This window comes from Pseudoliparis swirei, chromosome 16, assembly GCF_029220125.1.
Source record: "Pseudoliparis swirei isolate HS2019 ecotype Mariana Trench chromosome 16, NWPU_hadal_v1, whole genome shotgun sequence".
In the NCBI taxonomy this organism is placed as follows: Eukaryota; Metazoa; Chordata; class Actinopteri; order Perciformes; family Liparidae; genus Pseudoliparis; species Pseudoliparis swirei.
Genome location: NC_079403.1, coordinates 12,417,949 through 12,436,387, shown reverse-complemented (window position 1 = coordinate 12,436,387; position 18,439 = coordinate 12,417,949). Strand labels below are relative to the sequence as shown.

The window sequence follows — 18,439 nt, the reverse complement described above, 5'->3', positions numbered from 1 at the left end:
AGAAACACATGTTACATTGGAACAGACAAACACAGTATAATCCATTATTCACAATTTTGCCCTTGTGTATTTGGAAAAGCACAAAAAAAACAGCCCCATTCACATCACTTCAACATGTGAAGTTATGGAAGTATTCACCTGCTTTGTCTCTTTACATTTGCTTACTGTAATAGGGGCTCAGTCACATATCATGGCCTTAATCTTCACGATGGAATATGGGTTGTTGTGGCTGGATTTCTTCCTTTTTGGTCCATTCTGATTAATCTCTTAACCTGATGCATATAAACTTGTATCTCTCTCCTATCTGACTGCTGGTGAGACGCCATAGGATACTCACCCTCTGGACCTCAGTAATCAAACACCCACAGGACACAGAGAGTTTGGATCAGAGTTCAATTCACGTAGATTTATTTGTAACCAACAGTTTCACAAATAAACCTGGTCTGGGTATTAAAGACAACGACCTCCCTCCACATCTGTCTTTCCCAAGCCCCGAACACACACATTGACATATTATTTATACCTCACACTCAATGCAGGTGCCGCCTCCGTCCACTCCCTCATGACATATTAGTTCTCGTCACTCAGTGTGACCCCTGTCCCAGTCCAAGCTGGTTACTTTAAGGAATGTGGAGGTTTCTTGCTGACGTCTCCCCCCTCGTTACTTCGCTTATCGTTATTGTGTCTGAGCCTCCTGGTCCTCGCTCTGCAGTCTCCTCTCTACCGGTTCAGACTGGAGCAGCACAAGGCCGCTGTGTGTATCTATGTCTGGCGTTGTTGACCCATGTCTGAGGGAGAGAGCTGTGTGTGCCCTCTCAATCATCTTTGTAGATGTAATTTAAGCCTAATATAACATAATGTAAAAGTTTAATACACCCTATGTATATATGTTGTGGAAGCACATCATTTGAAACATTTTTCCCACCACAGGGTTAATGAAATCAAATCCTAATATCCACTAGATCAAGGTTAGTTAGGAGGTTATGTTTCATAATTTCCATGTCAACAGCCAGATTCCACAATAATCATATTTGAATCACTACAGGAGGAGTGCACTAAATTATCAGAATGTTTTAGACAACAGCTTGATGCCAATGATGACTACAGGTTTGGACTGCTGGCTGAGATGGAAAAGCCAAAAGAAGAAGAAGAAGAAGTGCTTGAAAAACAGAAAGAGGGTGACATTGAGAATTGACAATTAAAAAGTACTGTCCAGACAAACCTGTGGTCAAAGGAATAGCAGGAATATACTCAATATGGCAATCTAGGGAGCAGAAAATGCCTGCAAGCTTCAGGAAGTGGAAGGTAGAGAGCACTGTCCACACCAGCAAAGCCAATCGTGAAGCTCAAGCCAACCACGCTGCCCATTTTCAAAGGCTGCAAAAGACAATATCACAGATGGAGTAAAGACTGGGAGAGCCTACAAAGGCAAGGAGAGCCATCTGGATCAGCTGAAGTAAAACAAATTCAGCTCCTGGATAGTGTGGAGAACAATATTTCAAAGGTCCTCATACTGTCAACCCACTACACTGCTAAGGATATATTCAGAGTAATGGAGAACAGATATGGCAACCTTCGCCATAGAAATCCTTGAGGAGCTGGTACCGTATGTGAGGCTTGAAAGTATGCTGTGACCTCCCTGGGTTTCAAAAACCAAAGTGGGAGGTGTTGAGTCAAAATGGTGGAATTCTCTAATTTTGCCATTGGTCAAGTTTTATTTCAGTTACTCATTTGATCAGCTCACATGACTTTGGCTGAAAGACTTCAAGTCCCAGAATGCACCACCAGCAGGTCAGTGCAGGCAGGTAATTGCTTTAAGTGGGAACAACTGGAAGTGGAAGAACTATCAGAAAATCTATTGAGAAACATTTGAGCAGATGGAGAGAGAGAGCAACCAATCCATCCAAAGAAGCCACTGGTACTATAACAACACGTTTGTAGTGATGTGCTTTCTTGTTTGAATTAATTTTGTTAGATTGAAATTGTTGAAAGTTTATTTACATTTTTGTATAACTTTTGCTTTTTTTGTTTTGAAGGTTTTCAACCTACTGATGCTTCAACCTGCCAACAAATAAGACAAAAATAAAAATAAATATTGAGCTGAGTTTGAAATGAGTTGTCTCGAGTGTCCTTTGGGGTAAATGTAACAGGGCATTTCAAGTTGGGCAGGAGTTGAAAAGGAACTTGACAAGCTTCATATCTCACTGAGTAATAATTTGCATGTATAAACAAAAAACAATATGTAACCATTTAGTAAAGAACAGCACCTCACTGGCTTGAGTTTAAATATAAGGCTTTGTGTGCAAATATTAAACGTCCATTAAAAACTACACACACAGCAGTTGGTGTAAGTGCTCTGAATAAGGCACTGAATAAGTTGAAACCCCCCCGACCTTTCCCCACAGCAGGGGTGATATTAGTGTTGTATTACAGTGTGAGAACTGCCTGATGCTCAGCCATTGTAAAAGGCTTGATTGCTGTCGGGCCGTTTATTATGGGCCTACTACCGCCATGGTTGCTCCATAAATCTCCCTCGTTCAGCTGCTTCTGCTCCTCTGATCATCTCTTCTTCTTTTGATAGAATCCATTGACCAGAAACATTAATAAGAAGAATTGCTTTAGTCATGCACCATAAAGTTACACTTTGCAGTCGTTAGAGAACTCTGGGAGGAAATCCGTTGTTGCATTTTGTATGTGAATACTTTCAAAGACAACACCGGGTCTGATGAAAGACAACAAGACAAGCAAACTATTGGAGTTATCTTGTGTTCTGACAGTCAAATACATGTATTTGAAATCTATATATTTTATTATTCATCATGATTTGGTATTGTACTGGCTGATGATTTGCCATCTGCAGATTAGCATAGTCAGCTTCTTTGAACAGTGAGACATTTGCTGTGTTAAGTATGTGTGTCTTAGTCGGTGAGTCAGTGGCTGGGCTTTTATTTGTTGCCTGATATCTTTGGAAGTGCATCCTCGACGGAGAGTTTTTATCTGAATGCACACTGTCAGTATGAATTGAGTATACATGTCCTCCCTCAGGATTGTGATACTTTATCCACTTACCGACATCTATTTATTCTCATCTCTGTGCCGTTGTATATAATACTGTATATGTGTGTTTCTGTATATGACTGTGTCCTTGAGGCCTGTGGACATGGGTGGAAATGTGAGGCTATGTATTAATGCTTATATGTGTGTGTTCCTCTTCTTTCTCTCAGAACGAGCAGTGCCATCCGTCTTCCGTGCTTGGTAATGGGGGCTCAGGTTGGCTTACGCTCGGCCCCCTGATCTGTCCTCATTTGGTCGGCATTTCGTGACAGGCCAGACAGTGACACCGATAGAAACACAGACTACCCCGCCCCATCCTCCCCGCTCCTCATTTATTTGTCCTCCCTTGTCTGCATCTCAGATTTCACACCACAATCACAGAAAGGAGACAAAAAGGACAAATTGGTATGACTCCCAAGAAAAATAAGCCAGGGGGTGAAAAAAAAGAACATTTTGAATTCACCATGAATTTAAATTCTCAATGACAGCCCAGTGGCTGATCCAGGGTGGATCACCCAAACTCTGTGGCTCTGACTGAAGTATCGATAGTGGATTTAAAAAAGGGCATGCAATACAAATAAAGGCGAGCAAAGTCCACCTGATAGAAGTGATCTACCTCACCTGGCAAAGGATGAGGCATGCAGGCGGTACGCTGAATACCCCGAGCTTAAAACAGGAGCCGGCAGCAGCCTCATCTCAGTTAAAGGCAATTCCTCTTCACAGTGGTTCTGGAGCCCTGAGCTGCTGGGTCCACAACAAAGACAGCCAATCTAATCATGAGAAAAGGTGAGTGGGGAAGGGAGGAGAGAAAAAGAGATGGAGAGAGGCAGGGTGTCCGTGCAAGAGAGAGAGTGAGTGGGAGCTCGGGCTCCACTACATCAATCCTATGAACTCAGAGGCCCATGCCTGGCTCTCAGAGGTGTTTATGTGTCTAAAATCTAGAATCATCCTGTCCGTTGCTCTCACCGTCTGAGAGAGACGCTGCTTTTTCTCTACCCACTCTCACACCTCTCCGCTGGTTCAGCATTGTGGTATGGGCTTCTTAATGTTTGCATATAGTCCCCCGATGTAGTGCATCTACAAAATGTGTGCTCGCACTTTTATCCGCTGCAATTTGATGAACTCTGTAAACCGCAAAGCACAAACCACACCCACGGAAGCCACATGCACACGTTTGGGGTTTCTCTTCAGCTCAAGGGAACGAAGGTCCATTGTGTAGGTACGCGAGGTGAGCGCTCAAGTTTAGTCAGCACAACATGGCTTCTCCGAGCTGCTGGGTAGCCCTTCTGCTGAGCGCTGCAACTACAGTACGTCTCAATTTGTTCTGGGAGGGATCAAATTCTTCTGCCTTGCAAATCTTACCATGCAGCAGGCGAGACACACAATGAATAGAAGGAAAAACTGTAAGAAATATAGTAGAGCTGTGTTTGAACCACTTGAAGTCGATTGGATCCTGGGTATCTCCGTATCTATGAATTATCTGTGGGGAGTCTGGTCATGCTGGAAGTGAAATTAATAAATGAGATTCAGGCTGACTGTTCCGGATAATTGATTCTCATTTTCGCATCTCTTGGTAGATAAAAAGCATATTTGCTGTAAACTATATATGTGAATATAAAAAACACGCACATGTTTTCTTTTCCAGGATGATTCATACAAGGCTAAAGCTTATTCATAATCACAACCTCCTGATAGAGGTTCTTAATATTTCATTCGGAACCGCCCTGAGACAGAAAAGGATAACGTCCTCAAGGGTCTGGAGAAGGTTGAAGAGCAGGGGTTGAGATGAGGAAGGACAATATCCTAATTACTGTCATCACTCAGTCTTGCTCCTAATGTATCAGATACTGTTCAGAAAATTGAAATCCTCAGCATTAATAACTGATATCACCGAGATGAGGAGGAGTTTTACCAAGAAACTGTTCCTTGCTGACATTTTCTTAAATCTTTTCTTCTTCAAGGTGGTTAGAGGTAAAAATGAATCACCCTTTGTTTGCAGGAAGGAAAGGGCATGTTGACAAACTAGCATTTAAGTTAAACAGGTTAATGATTGATTAACATTCATTAAAAAAGTTAAGCTATTCACATTGTGACCTTTTAATTTAATGGCCAGATTGGTGTTGCATTGGCCTTGTGTTATTTTCACATGAACAGCCGCTCACAGCCGGGGACGTACATTGTTAAATTAAATGGGAAGGCATCTGGTGGTGCGCTAAAGTAAGCTGCAAATGTTAGCATTTATGGCTATCTAGCTCACTACTTAGCTTATTCTTAAAGGCATATGTGGCAACGCGATATCTTATGAACGCTTGGAGGGAATTTCTTCAAAGGTGACACACACATCCACATGGACTCAAGGATGAGCTGATTCAATGCTGGTGGTCAAAGGTCAAGGTCACTGTGATCTCAAGTCCGGCCCATTCTTGTGGAATCTCAGGAACTCCAAATTTCTTCACATTTGGCAAACAGGTCCAGGACTCAAGGATGATCTGGTTAGATGTTGGAGGTCGTAGGTCACGGTGAATTACTGTAGTATTGTAATACTCACGATACAAAGGTTTGGACATAACTCAAGAATATATGCTGATTATGACAATTTCACACAAATGTCAAATAGGTTAAAATGACGAAGTGGATGACCGTGTATTTAAACTGTATGCATAACATATACTGTTATATGAAATGTATACCTTACATTTTAATCGTCCCCAGTCCATTTCATTACTTCATTTTCAATACCAAACCCTTCCTAGCTATTTGTGGAAAGCTCTTGGATATATATATATATATAGGAATAAGGTTGTCATCAATGATAGATCCAATGTCAGCGCTATGAATGGACCACTCTGTAATTTAATGTGCAACGGAGAAGGGCAAGAGTTTTTGTTTTATGTTTTCACTTTCCTTCACTGCCCCTCAATAATAATGCTAAATTGGAAATCATTATTCAAAACTTTAAGAAGCCCTGGTTTTCCCGATAGTTGGTTCTCTCTCACTTCCTGAGACACCTTGCTGAAAATCAATAGCTCATCACAAGCCCCATTAGCAAAGAGGATAACTCTAATAGGGTGGTGAAATGAAAAGTTGGTTTAATCTGTAGCAGTTAAGCCTGATTCTAATTGTTAGTTGAAAAGAGGTAGATAAGGATGGGTTACACGAAATTCTTTAAATAGGGCACAAATTAACACTGATTAATCCTGTAAACAGCTTTTGTGGCTGGTTTGTCTTTACAGCCACATGTGCTTTTTTCAATGTGATGGCAAGGTTATCCGAGGTTTGAAAAGGGAATAGGCTGAGGCTTCATTTTAATCAAAACAGAACTGAACTCCCATCTTTGTGATATTAATGTTTCATTTCGATGTATGATGCCGGTAGTTGAGGAAGTGTTCTTTTCTTCATAGGGATGTTTTACTCTCACTTACATGAGCCATTAATACCAGAGTTGTTAGGAACACGGTGACTGCTTTCCTGGACCTTGTAATGATCGTGAAATAAAAGAGGTGCCCAGTCATTACACTTTCTCATCCTCCATTGTTTTCTTGTTTGAGGTAATCAATTTTCTTAGCTTGAATCCCTTAAGTGTTTCACTGCCTACGTTGAGGGCTTTCATTAATCAACTCGACAAACCATACCTTTTAGTCCTTTGTTGTATTTTTTTAAATGGCAGCAAAACAAAAACTTCATAATGTGTAAAAATGAAAGATATTTCAGCACCAGAAGAGGCAATAATAGGAGGAACTCCCTCCGTCTTGTTTTCTCTCTTGCCTGTATCCATCTCCACCATCACCTCTCCTCGTCGACTTCTCTCGTTCACTAACTTTCTTTTCTCTCTCATCTCCGCCCTTCCTGAGGCATATGAAGGGCTTCATTTGTCATCCAGCAGGTGATGAGTGCAATGTTTTTCACCCTGACCTGTACTCTCTTTCTAATGAGATGTCAGCTAAACTGCTTCATGCTCCCACAAACCAAGACAGAGACCTGGCTTAAATATCATTTGAAAACACTTTTTCACTATTTGTAGCCGTCAAATGTGCCAGATGTGATGGCTTTACCACATGGGAAACTGCAAATAACGGTAAACATGTCAGTTTGTTACCCAGGTAATAAAGTAAAGGATGTAAAATACATTCACGGTCAGTCTGAGAATATTTACAACCCACTCTTCACATTATATTACATATCCTTTCCCCGACCATCCGTTTCTGTCGATGTGCGTCTCAAAATCTTCACTTAGTATGTCAAGCCTCCACAATCAGAGGACTTGGTCTATCAACATGATACATGTCATGTCTTCTGTTTAAATCTCTCCTGTCACAGTGATCTGTCATGGTTTTAGTCACAGAAAAAGTACTTTCTAAAAAAGACTACAAGATCGTCCACGTCCTTTTATGAAACATGTGAAAAAGCTTTTTTAACCAGTGCAAATAAACTAATGGAAAAAGTAATTACAGAAAGTGCCCAAAGGTACAAATAATCATATCTAACTTTATAAAATAAAGCTAATAACAAGCAAAATGTCAAACTCTTTAAAATGACATTTTATTAAATATTTTTTGCATCAGCTACAACACATTTGGGTCTAAATATGAGGGTTTAATCAACGTCTTCAAATAGTCGGTGGAAAAACGTTCACTTTTGATTTAATTTCGATTAAACTTCCTTTCACCGATGACCATCGTCGTTTTTTAAACTTCTTTTCAATGTAGAAATGCTCACTGGGTGGTGGTGGAGCAGAGAGTGGAGCTGAGGAGCCTGGATACCAGAGTGAGAGACAATGAGTCACCGACAAAGGATGAAAGGAGTAAAGTTGTTGCTTCCGGCAACTGAATTAGATAACATTTATTTTAATTTAAATTGCATAAGGAAATATCTCGAGTAGAACTGTGAACAATGCAGAGACAAATATAAAGTGACAGAGAGGATGAGACACAGCGAGCCAAAAGGTGATTAACACACTGGTTTAATCTTTGATAAGGTATTATATATTATAATCATGTGTTTTTTTTCTGATGTATGACTAGCAAAAGTAAACTTATATAAGGAAGAGTGATGGAAAGCGGGTACATCACAAGCACTCTCCAACAAACAGATAATTCACAACAGAAATGGCTCCCTATTCTCAGGATTAAAATAAATGGGATCCTGATTCTATGGGCGCAGAAATAATATCTACGATGATTCACAGGCATATGGGCATATTTTATCTTTCATAACTGTCAGCTCTACTTTCAAATAAAATTCCTTTAATTGTAAAAGTTTCCACAGAGTCAATATTTTGGCTTGTTTGAAGTTTGGTTTAAAGGAATCTATTATGACTTCTATCACTGTTTATTCTTTCAAATATTGATTCAAATGTTCTGTTATTTTTAGGAATAAATATATTTTGATTGGATTTTGGAGTTGAAGTTTGTTTTTAACAGATGTGTTGAATGTATATTAGCAGCTTATTATTTAACACATATTATAGTGTGGCTTATGTCTGAATGATCAGTCAGGTCGTTTCAGATATAATATTGATAACATATTTTTTTATAGTACTCACATATTACTAATTGATTGCAAAGGTTTTCTGAAACATACAAAGTATTTCACACATAAAAATGACGTAGCACCATTTACAACTAGCCTTGTCCTTAAAATGAATGAATACATCATGACTACCTATTAAAAAATACTAGCATAATAAATTGTTTTCTTCCATTTGACTTATTATACTTAGTCTAGATATATCCGGTGAAAGTTCCAGTTGTTTTTGAGCATTCATAACTATTGATCCCCAATCAATTTTTTTTTCAAAAGGTGAGTCGCTACTACATTGTGCTTTGCATTATGGGACAATAATGTCCATCAACAGCACACACACACACACACACACACACACACACACACACACACACACACACACACACACACACACACACACACACACACACACACACACACCATTATAATCTACCAATTTTACAGTACATGCTGTCATTCTTGAAGTGGGTGCACTCATGCGATCTATTGAGTTGAAGCCACTGAAGAAGCTAATTTAGGCTGACAGCTTGAGACCTCTGCTACTATGACATGACTTACTTTTCTCATTGCAACATAAATCCAATTTGCACTTTGAAAATGGAAATGTACTTGAAGGGGAACTGCACCGATTTGACACATCAATGTCTGTACTGCTCACCACTACTTGGTGCTACACGGCTGCCTACCCAGAATCCACCTGCAGCCTCTAAGTCTAAGATAATTTTAGTTTGAGTTGCTGTCTTGAAAAAAAGTTAGAGAATTTGGACCAAAAACATTTCGCTCAACCTTTTCAAACCTCGGGGGCTTTTGATATATCACACAATTTCAATATTCATTCTGTGATTTGAAAAATATGGAGATTTAACTTAAACATAGACACAAATAATATATATTTACATTTCTTTTGTTTAAATAGTCGAGTGGGATAGTTCAACACCTACAATACATTGAAGTACAACAAAAATATTTACCAACATTGGCAATGCTTATCAAATCCTACATTGAGTACAAGTAACAAACAGATCCCAGCCCACTGTTCACATTCCTAAGTTTCACAGTGCTTTATGAATACATAGTTATCTCTTTTTACTTATCTACTTATTCAGACAAGTTCATGGCACCAGCCAGGGAACTTTACGTCTTCAGAATTACTTTACTTTTGCTCCACTGCAATAGCCAGGAAGCGAGGTCGTTTGTCCTGTCCAATGCATTAACTCTTCAATGAGATGTGGTGTGTGTGCAGCTTCCCGCTGGGTACAGCCTTACTGATGATCAACATAATCACATAAACACTTGAGTGGCTTTAATATGGTCACTGTATCGTTAAGTACATTTTGCCGCTACTACTTATATACTTTTACCTCGGTTACATTTTGAACATGACTTTTGACTGGTATTGTAGTGTTTTTATAACATATTATATATTTACTTAATTATTTAAATTGTTTAATGTCTGGAGGAGACACTTGTGTGTAGAAGGCAATGAAAATATTTAGGGATTCAAAATACATAATAATTATAGCTATGTTTTTAAACTTCTATAATTATTTAAATTAACATCTTATTTAAAACAATGGGGTACAGCTCTGACTTGGGAGTTGGGACACTAGTATTAGCCACTGACTTTGCACTTTGAAATACACCATAGCTGTCATCAATAGCCCCAGTGAGTGAATCTCGCCCTGACAGAGCCTTTCTGTTCTGAAAGGTCTCCGTCTGTCCCGATACTGAGGAAGCTGAGCAGCGCCAGAGCAGCTGGCCACGCTGAGGAGAATCAGGACTTGTGGGGAAGCTGGCAGGGGAAGCTGGAGGAGACATCGTGGTTAATTGGAGCGCAGCGATATCCGCCATCTTGGCTCGTTACCTAAATAACAGCTTTGATAGAGGTGAATGGGCCCATAAAGGGTTGTGGTGGAGCTGATAAGCTTCAGTGTGGCTTGGCTGGTGTTGCGAGGCTCTTGGCATCCATGAGAGCTCTTGGCTTCCTGCAGCTGAGACCTGGATTGGCGAGACAGGCACCTGGGATTCCAAATGTCTTGGGGTGGAATCTATGGTGGCATCTCTTAACTGGCATTAGTGCCCACGGTGACATTCATCCTTCAGTCTGCATGATGGAATTGGCAGCACAGCAGCTTCCTATCTTCCCACACATATCGGTCTGAGCACAGCTGAAAGTTGTACTTCTGTCTGGGATGAAGAGAAAGCAGAGTTTGTTCAAGTAACTAGGACTGCTGCGCTATGTGGAAACTTTGAATTCATACAGATGCGAATGAAAGTATAGATTTCAAATATGAGCAGTAAAAACACATTTTCCTAGAAAATGTCACTGAAATGGAAAAATATTTATCTTTAAGCATGCAGCCAGGACATTATGGAGATTAGAGCTGCTTTGAAAAATCTCTCTCATCTGTTTGCTTTGAATACACAGCAATATTAATCTGGACTGAAGCTGCATTCAGGAATGTTTGCTTCAAAACATACAATTTACGGAGAAAGATATTCTTAAGAGGATGATCTAATGCTCTGGGGGATGGGTAAAGGATCTTCTGTCTGAGTCGCTCTATTTACAGCCTCAAAGTAACAACAAATTAAATGGCAAATCATCTTGGCTTTAGGTGGAAACAAATACAGAGGGATTTGATAGATCGCACCGGGGTGCAATGCTATGAAGAGTGTCGCATTTAAAGGCCTTGTGCATACTAACTCTAAACCCCGTTGTTCAAGGATTCCACTGCATAGCAGGCGTCGGTAATAACTGATATTTTCCTCTTGCAAAAAAACACAACATTTCATGACAGCTCATAAATTGTTGAGCAGTCTTCAGTCTTCCTTGGGGTTGTTTATATCTACTCCCATCACTTCTCCAAGCTCATACAAACATAAAGCAACAGCATACATTAATCACTGGGGTTTTACCCCTGAAAGCATTTACCAAAGTTCACTGCGCTGCCTGCTTGGGGTCCCACAATCAGCTATTAGTTCTTCCGATTCTCTCTCTTTTTTTAGAAAATGTTGCCGGGATTAACCAACAGCCGATGCATTTGTAGTCGGGGTACATAATCTTTGGGGCGTTTGCATGGTTATTCCTGCTAATATTACCATGCCGACGGTGCGTCAGATCTGCTCAGGAGGTGCTGAAAGGGCAGCTAAAGAACAGTGTGAGAGAAAATCAGGTCTCCAGAGGAAAAATACGTGTTTAATGGGAGGTTCACGCTCTGTTACCTGCCTGACAGGAACAATCTCACTCATTCACCTTGTTTGCCACTCACTGGCTTCTGTATACAGGCTGCTAATTAACAGAGCTGAATGCTGCATGAGCAGGATGGTTACATGCGCAGAGAAACCTGGCTCATTTGGAGAAAGCTATTTATAGCAAATCCATTTCCTATTCAAATCACATCACAAGGGTATAAGTCAAACAAGTAATTAGAAAATGCCTGTAGCTTTGATACTCTCAATGAGATGTTTATTTGTCATTATTTTAGATACATTTTAGGTCATATGCTAGATTACATTTGGACATAGTAATACAAATATATTTAGATTAGTGCAACTGATCTTTGTATATACTTTTTTATATTTTCTTTGTTCTTGTAAATCCATGACCAACATTTTGCCATCAACTGAATTTACATTTTTAGCCTAAAGCTAAAAAATATATTTGACTAACAGATGAAAGCAATGTCCATATAAAGGTGTTCAATATGAGATGTGGCGTATTTCTACTGCTTCTCAACGGCTCACAACACGGAGGCATACTAAGTCGAGGATTGCAGCTAACTGTGCTAAAAACGTCCAAAGTATCACAGGTTCACACGAGTAAGCTCAGGTTCAGAAGAACTGTCCGACTCCAGGTTTGAGAAACAAATGTTTTACTTCAAAACAGACTGGTCATGAGTGAATCGACACATGGGACAAAACACACAACAATCTGACAACAAGGCAAAGACTGGGAGAATATATAAGGCGGGGAAACACAGGTGTGGGACATCGGGATCAGGGAGACGGGCGTGGCTAGGGCAGGTGATGGGAATGAAACAATCAGGAGAGGCTGAGGGCAGGTGACGGGAATGAAACAATCAGAAGAGGCTGAGGGCAGGTGCAGCCAGGGAATGATCAATCCTTGGGGAGACAGACACAAAATTAACAGGGTGTTACACAAAGTGCTAGCAGAGTGTCGAGCTGACAGTGTTTACCTGTTGGGACTGGGCCGGTGAACAGATGCATATTCTATACAGCACCTTTAATGATAGATTTAGATTGTAGTCATTTATTTTGCTTATGCTTAACTCTAAAAGAGATAATGATGTAAACAATGCCACTCACCGTACTAAATATAATTCCAAAGTAGTTTTGCAGGCATTTAGTCATAAAGCAAAGAATAGATGAAACATTAGAGTTGCCAGTCAGTCTGATACATCATGAATGTCTGGACCCCGTCAACATACACATATATAAAAGAATAAGATGATGGTAGGCCATCTCATACTGCGAGTCACATCAAATGACACTTAGATTTATTTCGACTCATGCAAGCATTCAGTCAGATTCTCGAGCCCTGCTCTTATGACCTTTAGCTGTGACCTTTAGCCGTCCCAAAATGCTACTTTGGGAAGGTAATTTATTGTCCCCGGCTCTGCTGTCAAAGAGGAATGTCGCATGTGTCTGACTACGAGCTGCATAGCTCATGTTGCTAGTATGGTGCTGCAGGAGCTTCACTCTGCTGGCTGTAGATTTGTGAGTGTGTGTTTGTGTGTGTGTGTGCAGGAACTATACATTATAAGTGCATTCAGCGATTATTCATCAATAAAGGTTTGGTAGGTAAATTCTTTTTAGGGATAACCTGAGGGAGAAATGTCAATTTGTGCAGCTCCTCACAACACTTTCCAACCTTTGACACACGTGATTCAACATGATAAAAAAAGGCACATTTTATACTTGTTAGTACACCAATTGATTTATTCATGAGCGGTTATCAAATAACAACAAAGACTAAAGTTAATTGTCACATTGCATCTTTATTTAAGTAAATTAATCAGAACTAGGACACCGTGTCTCATTGATGGGAAGCAACAAACATTTATCAGCAGCTCCAGAAAAAAACAATGTGCTGAACTTCTGTATATTACTTTACTTGGGACAAACCGGATTGTTGAGCCCTGCATGTGCACACTGTCCTGCAGCCCCCATACAGTAGGTGCGTGTGTGCCATCTGTGCGTCTGCATTGCTCTCAGGTATTAAGAGTGACCTCAAGGTCGAGAGATTGAATCAATGGAGTCAGACGGCGCTCCGATGTACATTAGGCTGCATCAGCCCCCTCCCTCCCTCCCTCCCCTCCAACTGACCAAACGGCGGGGTGATGAATAACACCTCCTCCATTACCTTCAGCACACAGATGGGACGTCAAGTTGAAGGTTGACGGAGAACAGCACTGTGTGTGGTGTTACACGCCATCATGCAGATTAGAGTTTGGTCTTCAGACATTGCCCCCTCCACCTTTACCCTGCTGCCTTGTGTGATTTGTACCCTTCAGGTATCCTCCTTCTGCTGCTGATGCAATTTGTCACTGCAGGGCTGTGCTGACGTCTCATTTAAAAGTCGGGTGTCGGGACTCTTCTACTCCTGTTTTCAGTGATTTATGAAGTGGTGGTTCATGCTCACCGTACTGTGGTAGAACAGTACTTCTTTCGAGGTACATCAAAGTCTTCAGAGTTGTCAGAAAGTGGCCATACTTGAACACAGGACAGAAGTGTCCCACACTTGTACATGCTTTTACCCCGGTTCAAGCCATCTTCAGGTCATTCACAAGAGGTGCAGAGAAAGTCAAACTTTACAAGATTGAGGGCATCAAAGCTCTACAAATGAGATATTGTAAAAATGAATCTGTATAATTCACACTTTGACAAGTCTGTTGTGTACGAAGCTGATTTTAATTTATGCACAGTAACACAAGCAAACTCAAAAAATAGTTAGTTGACTATTGAACAACCTTATATGTGGTTGTACACTCTGAACAGAAATACCTCAACTTGATGAATAGATTTCTTCTCATAGTACATGGGTGGCACTCCAGTTGGGGTTCAGGAGAGACGTCTTTGCTGGGCCTCCATCTTTACAGTAAATGCCATTAACATCCTGCTCTCACAAATTACGTATTTAACTCAGAAGCCAAAGGAATAGCAAACACTATCAAAATTCAAAAACATTATTTTTTGTTTTACAAAAAATATAAAAAGTACGGTGACAAAGACTGAACTTGAGGCTGATATGAATACTACTACTTGTCAGAATGCACATCAACTTTTTCTTTATTTTCAAAAGGAAATGTTTTGTTCTTTAAACACTTGAGACATTGAATAAATGTATTTAGAAAAACTACGGACATAGGCTTCAAACATAACATTCTGTACAAAAAACACATGTACCTTTTAAAAGCTGAAAATAACAAAAAAATAAGAAAAGACAAATCAAAATAAAAGGTACACTAATCACTGTTAGCTGCTAAAGCTTGTAACAGAAAGAAAGTGGACAAACTTGACCACAGACTCCAAATATATACATCCTGATTTAAGGACTTGGGGTGGATATTGATCCATCTGGAGATCGCTGCAGCAGTAAAAGTCAAAATAGCCATCAGGCATTACCACAGTATTTTTTTTTATGACTTACAAAAGCAGTCCTGAATCAAAGACCAGCAAAAAAACGCAGCCTGCGAGTCCCCAAACCCTGGAATGCGAGCAACCATGCAAAAAATGAAACAGAACATCAGAGAAAACACTTCAGATGAATTCATGCAAAGCGGTTTTGTGGTTATTTCCCATCATTACAAATACAGGTCTGTTTCAGAGGCATCACAGGAAAGTTAGAAGGGGATTACATTTCCCAGTCTCTTTGAGATGAGTTATAGTGTTCCCTTTTTTGTCCACTTTGGGAATTCCAGTTGTCAGTTTCTCAGTGAGAGGCAAGTTTGCCCACAAACATGGAACTTTCCGAGTGTACCCCAAGGCACCTGAGAGAAAGTGGGCGTTTCACTCTGTTGGCAACACTGCGTGTCTGTGTTTTCATTACAAACCAGCTGCCATAGAGTATGAGAGGGACTATCACCGGCATGGTGTCACGAATCTCAATACAAAGCACAAAAAGAAGAATACAGTCAAAATGGATGATCGGGTTGGTGTCCAAGCTATGGTATGGAGTCTGAACTGCCAAATAGAGGCCTAATAGTCATCATAGGTGTTGAGGTCAGTGAAGTATGCATTTGTATAGGTCTTCCCGGCAAGCTGTGGGTTGAAGTACTTATTTCTTTCCTCCAGAATCAGATTGTTTTTGTTGAAGGCCTGTGGGTAAAAAAAGGAAACGGAGGAGAGTCAGTATGGATCAAGGGATTATTTAGCCCAGATGGTAAAAGCAAGTCCATCTAGCCCAAAAAAGAAAAAAAAGGAGCAACACAAATCAATGGGAGGCCGCTCAGTGAATGAAACATACATTTCACAGAGCAAGGTCAATGCATTTGCAAACAGGCTGAAAAAATGATAAGCCACCACAGGGCTAAATTATTTTTGATGCATGTCCGTATGTCCACCTCTGTCATCTCTAATACTCAGCATCAGCAGTTTTTATAGCCATCCAATTGTTGGCGCTCTAGGACAATCTAAGCCATGAACATTTATCAAGGGTGAGTCTCTTTCCTGTTCAACAATAAGGAAGAGCTATGGGGGCATCTTCCCTGTCCCCACGTGACAGAGTAAACATGGAATGAGCTTCTGATCTGGTGCTCAATACAGTATCGACAATTTGGCAAATGGATCCGTTCATATGCAGTCAGTTGGAGAGTGTGTGTGTTGGGAGTCCTTTGGGGCAGTGTAATTGAACACTTGATGATGCTGCATTTGCTGTTGATGGATGTTTCCAACTGACACTGATAGGGAAGTGTGCTGGACAAAAAAAATTAAATATTTTTGCTTCTTTCTCATTATGTGATTTGCGCACAAAGGGAATGTAATCAACACCACTGCAGCGTCGGCGACGGTTATGCGTCTCTGCAGGTGGCCCCATGCTGATTTTAAACAGCTGTGCTCCAATATTTATTAGCATGAGCTATTGTCTTTCTTCCGTAAACCTTTTTAATTGGGTGAAGAATGATTACATTTGAGTTTTTTTGCTGCAGTAAACAAGAGTGGCATTAGTGATAGAGAGGTAACAGAGGAGCGTAATAAACAGCACAACAATGGGTTTCAAATATCAATAATCAAGTAAAAACAGAGGACAAAACAAGACGAACATGAAAAAAACATGCAAATGGAGGCACTTGTTAAAAAAAGAGAGAGAGAAAAAAAGGAGGGATACACTGCCTTCTCACAAGCCGGGAGGGAGGGGGGTGATGGAGGGATGATGGGGTCTGAGCAGTGAAAGAGAAACTACAGTCTGTACTCCAACCTGCCAAACACAGGAAGTGCCACAGGAAGTAGAAAGGCAGGGCACAGTGGGGAAGAGGAAGTAGTGGTGGTTGGGGTCAAAGAGTTGTTGGGGGGAACCGAGAGGCGTGTTGTTGTAGAGGTTAGTAGAAAATCTCCAGGCCGCGCATTGACACCCCCATGTTAGCAGAGAGAGGCGGGTGCATGGCTGGGTCGTCCAATGGCAAGAGAACCGAAACATCTGGCTGCAAGGAGAGGAATGGGCAAGAATCATCCTCAAAGAAACCCTGAGGCCATATTCTGTCTGAGCCGAAACAGTCACCAGGTAGCTGGACATAAAACTGCAGCTACATGGAGACTTAGGTGTGTGATTATAATCTAGACAGCTGGAAATACATAACAAAGGTAATGACTCATAAACATTAGGACTTGAGCCAAAAACTCTCAAATTTGGCATCAGGTGTTCATCATTCTTACCAATAAATGCTTGTATTCAGTTTTGCACACTTACTGATTAAATATTCACTTCAACAACCAACCCGTTAAGCTCAGTGAGTGAGGGTTGGAAGCAGAATGTTCTTTTGGAAAATTAGACAGTGATAATTTTTCATGCAGGTCGTTTGTATTTCAACATGGTCTGTCTATATTCATATCCACCTCGATCTGCAATTGGACAAACTGAATTATGCTCTATGCGTCTGACTAATTGCATGACAGATGAACGCTCCTCACACCTTTACTCTGCAATTATATTCAGACGTTTGCTCCGAGCCAAAGGATAACAAGTACATTTTGCAAACAGAGATCCAGGTATTCACTTAGTTTATATTGTATGTCGGATTTTAAAGACTACCTCTGACAGGATATCAAACGCAAACAAATAGAAAACCTGCCAGAAATTCCTGATTTATCAGCACTGCAATAATAACAAGTTATAATACCACGCTGCGTTTCTGTGTATTGAAGAATACCAATTGGCTGTGTGCTAAACCCTTTCCTTGAACAACGGGTCTGTAAAGCTTTGTATTTCCCTTCATTTTGAAGCAGTGCACATTAGGCTGTAGCAAAGTGAAAAAGCTCAGAGGTTGTGTTTTTTTAACTCGCCTGTCCAAAACCAAAAACACAAGAGCATGTGTTTGTCTCCTCTAACGGAGCGGCAAGTGTTCGTCTTTCAGCTGACTGCCGATCGGTGCCGTCGCCTAAACCTCCGAAACTGAGACCAAGAGACAAGACCAAGATCAAGACTGGGCGAGTCCCACACTGCCATGAAAGACTTGAGCTAACATGTGGAACATGTAAGCCATGGACAACCCTCAAATTGATATCAAAGATCCTCTTTGCCATATGAATAAAATCCTCCCATTCACCTCTTTTATTGACATGTTGACTTTATATGTGTGTAGGTTAAAAACAGTGTACCATGAGAAATGTCATGGCAAGACGTTAT

At 40.5% G+C, this 18,439-nt stretch overlaps 1 protein-coding gene across 1 annotated transcript in view; it reads right to left on the bottom strand.

The window, feature by feature from the left end:
- Nucleotides 1-14,489: 14,489 nt before the first annotated feature.
- sema5a (sema domain, seven thrombospondin repeats (type 1 and type 1-like), transmembrane domain (TM) and short cytoplasmic domain, (semaphorin) 5A) overlaps nucleotides 14,490-18,439 on the bottom strand; it is a 99,210-nt gene continuing 95,260 nt past the window's right edge. Inside the window, exon 21 of the mRNA XM_056433545.1 lies at nucleotides 14,490-15,915. Within this exon, the coding sequence (XP_056289520.1) occupies nucleotides 15,796-15,915 (120 nt within the window). The 3' untranslated portion in view covers nucleotides 14,490-15,795. The remainder of the gene's footprint in view (nucleotides 15,916-18,439) is intronic.